Source organism: Curcuma longa, chromosome 4 (genome assembly GCF_044706935.1).
Source record: "Curcuma longa cultivar G26 ecotype Majalengka, Jawa Barat chromosome 4, ITB_CL_G26_1.1, whole genome shotgun sequence".
Lineage (NCBI taxonomy): Eukaryota > Viridiplantae > Streptophyta > Magnoliopsida > Zingiberales > Zingiberaceae > Curcuma > Curcuma longa.
The window spans coordinates 21,147,038-21,156,907 of NC_133864.1; the positions used below are offsets into that span (position 1 = coordinate 21,147,038).

At 35.5% G+C, this 9,870-nt stretch overlaps 1 protein-coding gene across 1 annotated transcript; it reads right to left on the bottom strand.

Annotated features, from left to right (window-relative positions):
• Positions 1-262: 262 nt before the first annotated feature.
• Positions 263-7,745, bottom strand: LOC141828339 (uncharacterized). The gene is made up of 4 exons (XM_074715755.1): positions 7,585-7,745; positions 922-1,335; positions 728-844; positions 263-558 (listed from the first exon to the last, which is right to left on the bottom strand). Exons 2-4 carry the CDS (start codon positions 1,273-1,275, stop codon positions 481-483), a joined length of 549 nt encoding a protein of 182 aa, XP_074571856.1. The 5' UTR covers positions 1,276-1,335; positions 7,585-7,745; the 3' UTR covers positions 263-480.
• Between the last annotated feature and the right edge of the window lie 2,125 nt (positions 7,746-9,870).

Below are 9,870 nucleotides of genomic sequence, written 5' to 3' on the forward strand. Positions count from 1 at the left end.
GAGTTTCATAGAATATAAGTATAAAATATCAGAAGCATATCCTTATGGTGATCGATCGCCTATATTCTGAACCCCCCATCAACCAAGAAATGTTCTAATATGATAGGGTAGGCCAAGTTGGTCATATTAAAGGTCCTAAATAGTTTGGATAAAACTCATATTCTAAAAGATCTACTAGCTTAATCTCAAAATCTAGGAGTTTGATCACATCAACACATTGACTCTCAACGAAGAGCTGCACAGTGATCGCACAGCAGGGAGATACAATACGACGCATTCACCCATTCAGCTCCTTGTCGATTACATGAGATGGAGGTGAAAGTGATGAGAAATTAACAGGCAAGATGATGTGAGCCAGAATGAATATGCTCAAAGACATTTCTACTCTTACAAACTTGTTCCATGTGATGAGAAATTAATGCTATAGCAAGAGAGCTAACGGAGACGGGAGATGAAAAAGGAACCAAATGCTGTTTTGATTTACCGATATCCATCTCTCCTATCTTGCTCCTCAGCTTCTTTGTTGGCAGTTTCGACAGATTTGAACCACAGAAAGGCCTGGGGACAAACATAATTATATGGTAAGCAAATTTCATATTGAAGACCTCATTGCCAGGAAAATCTTACATGCATAAGGAATATGGCAGATTCTTGATGTAAGGAAATATTTTACATAGAACAGAACAAGAAGAAAATTTAACTAATGAATTCGAGTACTAAAACATACAGAGGTCGGTATCCCAGTGAAAACAAAGAAACCAAGCAACGGTGCATAAAAGGTACTGTCTGATTTCACGACTCCAAAAACTGGATTCTTGTTAGCATATTCAAAAATGGAGCCAATCTGCATGAGAATAAAAGAAATTCATAAAAAATCTGAAACATATATAAGATGAGAACAAGAAAATGATAGGGAAGTACCGCAGCTATAGCAGTAATAGCTGATGCAAGAAGATATGCATAGAAAGGAATCTGAAATGTTGCTTGTGAGGTGCTTCCACTGCCCTCATCACGTGCCCAAGGTGGAGGTTCATCCGAATCAGGTCTAGCCCAAGAGGGAATTTGTTCATCTGACTTGCTTGATTTTGCAGAGCCTTCAGTAGCACAGACAATGAATCTACGAGGCAATATGTGTGCATGTGGAATGCACTGATTCTGGTTTCTTTGGAGGGTAACAGATAGATACGATTTCTGCTCAATAATTGGCCCTACGCGGATGTTCTTGACAGTGGGTTGCATCAACTGAGGAAGTTGGCTAGAAGTGCACAGGGCCATGCTGAACACTTCACCAGAGCTTTTCTTCCGCCAACAATCTGAATAGCGGAGGTCGTTAAGCTACATAAAGAAAAAGAGCAGCAGTTACATCTTCATGCTTCGCTGTGTGACCCCATGCAAATAGTTTGTTAAGGACATTTTCAATGGCAACAAATCAGATTACTGCAACTATGAGAGGCTAGGTAAGACTAGAGAAACCATGATGGAAATAGTGTATCGAGACTTCAACTTCTTAACATTGTTAAAATTAATTTATGTAGCACGAATAGAACCAAACCTCACATGGAAAACACTGTCACACAAAGAAGATGAAGTGAAATTCTTATTAATCAAAGATAAATTTTACATGAGACATTGAAACACTTTTGTAAATTCAATACCAATACAAGGAACACTAGGAAGCAACTAGACAACAACAACATCAACTAAGTTTTTATCCTACTTAGTAGGATCGGCTATATGAATCCTTCCAATCCATTAGACTTGATTCCCTACTATATCCTCATTTATATTTAAATATATTTATATTATTTTATCGTTACTAGAAGGGGAGCCTTAGTGCAATAGTAAAGTTGTTGCCATGTGACCTTGAAGTCACGGGTTTAAGTCATAGAAACAACCCCTTGCAATGTAGGATAAGACTACGTATAATAGATCTAATGTAGTTCGACTCTTCTCAGAACCCCGCATTGGCTACCCTTTTCTTTACTGCTTTATTGTTACTAATCAAGACCTTTTTAGTCTCCCTCTTCCTTGATTAATGTATGTATTTGTCATAATTTCTTATCGCCTAACTAGAAAATTTATTAGTCACTTATGTACATGTTCATTTTAAGTTTTCCCTTAATAGATGCAACCCGACTTTCTCTCTAATATTCTCATTCTTATCTGTCCATTCTCATATTTTCGCATGTCCACCATAACATCTTTATTTCTGTGACTCTCATCTTTTACTTGTGTATTCGATACATAACCCAATATTTAACTTCATATAATATAGAAGATGGAACTATCATTTTGTAAAACTTTCCTTTAACCTTTAAAGGTACATTACGATCACAAAAAATACTTGATGTCCTTTTATATTTCAACTATCCTACTTATATCATATTATTGAAAATGTTTATATTTTGCTAATCAATAGTTTACATAGCTGCTCAAACGAATCATTGTTTAGAAACACTCCAATGTTGGTCGATCCAATAGACTTCATCTTTATAGCTATTTGAAAAACCTTAGATTGACTCTAATTCAATTGTTTTGCATTTGTAGGTTTTCCATAGAGGTCCCAACATCTTTCTCGAGTATGATCGAGTTTATTATAGTGAGAGCATCGCGAACATAAATTGGATTTCTATTCTTTAATAGGTTGGCTAACATTTCTTTTTGTAACAAAAGCACTTTTGTCTATTGATCTCTCATTCATAGAAATTTCATAAGTGTCCTTTTTAACCTCAAGCATGATTGACGCTTGCTTACTTCACATTAAACTTCTATAAAGGCTTCACTAATTAGGGAAAGAGATCTTCGGCCAAGAATATACCCACAAATCTCATCAAGTCCCTTGTTGAGATCAACTAGAAACTCATACAAGTGTTCTTTTTCTAGGTGTCTCTTAAAATTTATGCTATCTTCTAAAGCACCCCAATCTGCCTCATAGTACATATCTAATTCTTACTAGAGTGTTTGTAATGTATTATAATATTCAATGATATCTAAATTACCTTATCGAATGTCAATTTATTCTTTATCTTGAACACTTGTGAGTCATTTTCGTGATCTAAATAGTTCGCCTTGACCTCATCCAAAATTGCTTCTGTAGTTCGTAGCAACAAATAGGTACAACTAAATATGTGACTCTATGAGTTAACCAACCATGTCATATCAAGAGAGTTATTAAGTTCCCAATTTGAGTAAATCGGGTCCTCTGCTTTTGGACATTGAATGCCACCAATGATGTAGCTAAGTTTTCCCCTTCCTCAAATAACCAATAAGACAGATTGGTACTATTGAAGGAAATTTTTATCATCCAACTTGTGACTTGTGATTAGTAGCGACGATCCTTCTCTAAAGGGTTGTGTGATCAAGGACGAATTGATTGGTTTGGATGTGCTAAATGAAGACACATCCTTCTCTATGTTGGTCTCCGAACTCATCAATCTAAGAGCAATAAAGATAAAGGAAGACAAAGAAGTGTATATTTTTCTATGGCTCTAATTCTATAAAACAAATTATAAGAAAATATTTGTACATTATTTGAATAGTTTAACACACATACATACACAACTTTGTTTGCAAAAAGTAAAATGGAAATGATAAGGCACACATGCCATAAAGGAAATAATTAATTCGAAAAGAATCAAAAAAGAAAATAAAAGGAGGAATAAATCAATCTTCCAAAATAGAATGATTTGTTGCATACTCCTGAATATTTCAACAAATATTGTGCTGAATATTCTAACAAATATTGTGTTGAATGTTCTAACACATATATAAAATATCTCTATCAACTCCTTATTTTTTTGCAAAAATGAGCATAAATACTTAAAGCTCTTAATTATAGGTAGTTCGTCGTCTTTCATATTAATAATCATCTCATTACATCTAATACTATCAAATTTAAATTTTATATGTTTATCTTTACTCTTCTAAGCTCCGCTACTCCTTCACGTGCCTCATTGACTAAAATAATTATTGGTGCTAGGAGACCATATCGAACCTAGTTTTGATGTATGACTGAATTTAAAATTAGATTTTTTATGATCTGATAAGTTTGTCAAGTTTGCATATGTAGTTAACTTGATTTGTGGCAAAGTCCTAGTTATGGAAGTTTTGGTTGGGAACCAAGCAATGAAAGTCCTGACAGGGCTAACCAGTAGAAGTTCTAGCAGGACTAGGCAGTTGAAATCCTGATTAAAAACTAGACGGTGGAAGTCCTAGCGAGGCTAAGCAAACCTAGTTGGGAACCAGGTGCAATCAAGCCTAAGGGAATCTTGACAATTAAATTTAGATTGGTCAGTTGGGAGATGAACATCTAGCTAAAGTAAGTACAAATAACATTTACATTCTTATCATACTCATTACGTGCAATAATTGTAGGGAAGTATTTTTCAACGGTTCTAGGCGATCGGAAGGGAGTACGGGAGATAAGATGGGGATAAACCTCGACTAACAGAGTCAGGAAGTTCCAAGCAACTGAAGCGAGGAGTGGGGCGACCTCGATGTCCGAGCGATCGGAGACTGCTTCCAAGTGACCAGTAGTGACAAGATGGCGATCTAGAAGAGCCTGTTAAGATACTAAGCTCCAGGCAACCGAAGACCACAGACGATATTATCTATTCGATAGAAATTACAACCACGTCAGCATCTTCCAGGCTATCGGAGAGATTCCAGTCGATTGAAAGGCTGCAACATTAGCATTAAGAAAATCTCTATAAAAGGAGGCCTTGAGGTAGAGGTGTAAATATCAATCATTCAACTCTCTCTTGACTACTTTTTGTGTGCTCGTTGTGCTCTTCATTCTACTACAACGATATGCTCTAACCCTGCGCTTCATCTTCAAACGACAACATTGCTTGTAATTTCTTTCAATTTAATTGTTGTCATACATTGTCTAGACTTGTGCTAGAATTTTTAGGTTCTTTTGTTGGTTTCTCTACCTCTAAAAACTTTATGGAAATGAGATTCTAAATAAAAATCAACTTTCTGTTTAACTTGCACGTGTCGATCTTTTTTAGTATTGTCTTGATTTCTAGCATAATTAGTTTGCTTTCAGTCAACATATGCTCATAATCTTGCTAAACTTGGTTGAGATATTGCATGATAAACTTAGTTGCTAAACATTGCATAACAAGTTAAAGTTAAATCTTGATAGGTTAGTTTCTTTTATTCCAATGCATATACTCTGCTTGCTTTATTAAGAATATAATTTCTGTTAATCTATCGCTCGTAAAATTTATAAAATGCTATTCACCCCCTTTAGCATTAAATTAGATCCTACAAATTAGTATCAGAGTGGGTTTAGCTGATTAAGGAACCTTGATTAGGTTTCTAGGTTGGGTAAAGCGTACCCTACTTGGTGCATCTGGTTAAGCGGACTATCATCTTTATCTTATCTTCTATTCATTTTATCTCTTGTATTCTCATTGTTTTATCAGTGAGTGCATTCCTTACATTTTATGTTTCAAATCTAAGACAATCAGTATTCCTATAATATTTGTTCTTATCCAACATAAGATGTGCGAACTTTTGTATATTTAATATTACACCTAAGTTTTCATGAAGATGTAGTAGTTTGTCAAGACATTGTAGTCAGACCCTACAACGTATTCCATCCACAAAACAACCTAGCATTAATACAATAGTTTAATGGATCCATACATTACATTTACCTATTAACGTACATTAGCATAGATATTAGAGAAAAGGGGGAGGGAACGAGAGGTAAACTCTAATCTTAGATCTATAGAACTGGACTTGAAGGTTTGTTCACGAAAGTAGTCCAAAATCTCTCGAAGATACAATTAATTATCACAGAATGTAAAGGAATACCTCGATTTGGTTACCATGAGAATAGGAGTTGCGTTAGGGTAAATATACCAGTGTTGTCTGAGAGGAAACATCGATTACCTTAGGATAGACCACCTTCAAGCAAGATATAACATTAAGATAAGAGGGATTCACAACTAAATTGTTAACGATCATTGTTGTGAAACCAAAGTCCTAAGATTATCTTTAAAACTAATTTTCTTTGTATTTTTAATTCCGCTTTCTTAGTTTGCTTGTTTTCACAATACTTATTTCGATTCATCTAGATAGCTTACAAATTGGTAGTCAACTCCACGGTCTCAGAGGATAATATTTTTACTATTTGACAACGACCGTGCACTTACGGTTAGCAAGTATCAATCACTCCCACCCCCCTCGCGTTGAGTAAATAGAACAGAAAAGGTTTTGCCTTCTCTCATTAGTAGAAATACTCCATTTACACTGCCTTCCCATTACTATATACATGAGTCTATACCCTCTCTCAAATCACTTAATTCTCAAGTTTTGATTTGTTATCCCCTTCTCTCTCTAATTCAAAGACTCAAAATTTAAAATGCACATATTTTAAGTCGAAAGTTGTATCTTAAGAGATGATTATCGATAACATTAAACATTTGAGGGAAACAATATCATTTTAAAGAGAAAGCATCCAACCCTCTCCATGGTCTTGCAATATATCCAAAATGGTGTGTCAATTACCAAAGCAGTACCTCAACAATTGATAACAAAGTCATTGGTCATAGCCATCTAAAAAGGGTATGCCAAAGGGGGCCTGGCTAACCTAAAAGGGGGATAAGTTTACTCGAAGGAGTGCCTTGACTACCTAAAGAAATGTGTCTACCATACAAGATATTTGACAACCAAAGGGGTAATCTACCTGAAGAGATGCCTAGACTACTTGAAGGGGTGGTTTTACTACCCAAAAGTTTATGTCGACCCAAAAGAATGCAATGATAGTGTCGAAAACAATGAAGAGGTGATCAACATTGCTATTCCAAAGATCCTACCATACCAATGAGCCATCGACAAGACGATAAGCTCTCTATTTGGAAGAAGAAAAGCTACATCAACAACTCCAGCAATTTTCAACAACATTTATAACAACAACTCAGTTCATTATTGATAAATTTTATCAGTCGATTTCTTTTTCATTCTATGGAATCAATTTGAAACCTATGGGGCATAAGTACTTGGAATGCCTTATGATTCAGCAATTAGGGATGAAGTGATAAATCCATCACCAATACAGAGGCCAAAAGGCAACAATACTGCTTCCAGTTAGCACATACTATTCTATTGCAAAGGAAGTTGTGCACTTATTATTTACCTAATGTTACTAAAAGCACCTTGCATTATACGCAACAACTATCCTGTCATCTCAATGTTGTCAAAAAAAAATGGCGTAGAAATACTGCCATCTAATAAACTGCATGTTACCTTCTCAATTCCCATACTGAAGATAAGATGCTACATCGACATTACATCTCAAGGAACACATGCTCTAGGCCATAGGGCACAACCATCACATTAACAGTGTGGAACCAAAAGGGGTTAGTGTTCTTTAACTAGTCCATACTTCCCTCTCACAAATAAACCCCTAAATCCAGTTCCACTACCCTGCACACAATCTCAACTCTTGCATCAACGAAACAATCCGATGGGAGCAATAAAAACTTGTTTTAAGTTAGGAAGGAAGCAAATTCTCTTTTATTTGATATAAAAAAATAAAGAGAAATCAGAGGAGCAAATTACAGAACTTACCAACTGCGCTTCTTTCTTTTAGCAGATTCCAATGGACAAATGAATCCACTGGAACGGGAGACTGGAGAAGGAATCGTGGGAGAAATGGAAAAAAGGAAAGGAATTTTGGATTTATCTTGGGCATGGGCGTTTCCTGGTTCTCCTTTCTCTCGCCTTCCTATCCAAATAGAGGTGGCTAAGAATCTTGTTCGAAATATTGGGTGGACTGAAATGAATGGCGAAGATCGCCAGATAACTGCATCCGATCCGAGCCATCTGTTACCAGAGGGCAAAAGAGTAAGTTCGGGAGGAGAAGAGAAGAGAAGAGAGAGAGCCGGAGAATCTGTCGTGGTTACGACGACAAGGCCAATGCGTCACCGCAGCTGCTCATCACCTGAACACCGACGCCAGCCCTCGTCACCCTTCCGTCGCGCCCTGCTACGAGCGAAACCAACCCAGCGCCGCTGTCCCTCGTGGCTGCTGTTCTCGCTGCCGCCTCCGGTCCGACGCTTCCCCAGCCATGAGGAGGCGAATCCGACTTTGTCAAACATAGCAGAATTGAAAGAAAGACGAGGGAAATCTGTCACTGTAATAACATGAACTTGCTCGTGTTAATTGTGCTCCATCAAATCCTATTACGAGCGATGATTTAGCTAAAATATTTGAATGTTTGTGGCATGCAAATCTTGGGATTTCCGTCTAACAATCTTCTTCATGCAAATGCACACAAAATCATGGTGTATATATATCTAATGCAATGCGCACTGCTGGGTCATGTAAATCTTGTGATTTCCGTCGAAAGATAATAATTTCGGCTGGCGGAAACCTTATCGAATTGGACAACGAGGTCACAGATTCAATAGATAGACAGACACCAGGCCTGGCCATTCACACGCTGTTCTAATCAATTCAATACGATCGACTATGCAGGATAAGGATAATCATACTTTAAAAACATTAAAATCCATTCAAATTTATAAAACAAACAATTGGAAAAAAGGCAGAAGATTGAAAATAATTGATTAAACCTGCAAGTAAATAATCTATTTATACGAAGATATTTTTAAACAATAAATTATTATTTAATATTTGAATCTATTATTAAAATTTATAAAAAAAATATTTTTATGTTTGCTACATTTATAAAAAAATATTTTCTAAAACTCAAAGACAATTTAGATTGATCAAGCATGCTTGAATGTATTGATTGACACGTTCAGCCCAACCGACTAATCAATCCTTTGGACAAACTCTAGCAAAAAGTGGAATTCGTCATCCTAGTAGCTCCACACGATCGACTCCACGACAAAATCAGAAACAGTTGACCATGACGAAGGAGGGCATTGTCTCAACTTTATCGAATTCTTTAACAAACTCTTCTGCAAACTATTGAATACAGACGTAAATTAATAACCAATGTAATAGAGGGAGCTTTAGAAGGAGTTGAATATCACTTTTCTATGTTGTTCATATTCAAAAGAAAATTTGAAACAAATAAAAAAAACTACATGACACATAATCACTACAAAAATTTAGATATTTTATGATGAAATTTGTGATAAAAAAATTCATCACAAAATTATTTGGCGACGAAATTGATGACGAAAATATTTTCATGAGTAATAGTTTGTCGTCAAATTCTACGATGAAAAAATATTTATTCGTCACTAATTTAACAACGAATTCGATTTTCATTGTCAAATTCGTCACAACTTAGCAACAAAACTATTTTTATCATAAAATTGAGTAATCATTAATCTGCGACGAAATATATTTTTCATCGCAAGTAAGGATGAAGAAGTATTCGTTGCAGATTGCCAATCAATTGAAAAATGGGCGAGATTTGACAACGAAAGTCGATTTCATCGCAAATTTGGTGACAAAATTTATTTTCGTCGCCAAATTGGCAACGAAATACTATTTTCGTCACTAATTTGGCAACAAAAATAGGGTTTTGTTGCCAAAGTTTTGATATATACAATGTTTTACGATAGTTTTGAGACAAAATCGTATTCGTCGTAAAATTCATCACAAATCATAAAATTTTTCCCCAACACCTCCCTATTTCATTCTTCAATCCTATTTACATATATTTCATTCTCCAACTTTACAACAACATTCAACATATCCAATTCATCATTCAAAACAAACAACCAACATATCCAATTCAACATAATACTTAACAACAACATCATTCAAAACAAATAACTAATTCAACATCCAACATTCAACATATCCAATTCATTCTAAACAAACAAATCATTACAACATCATATTCAACATCAATCTAAACAAACAAGTCATTAT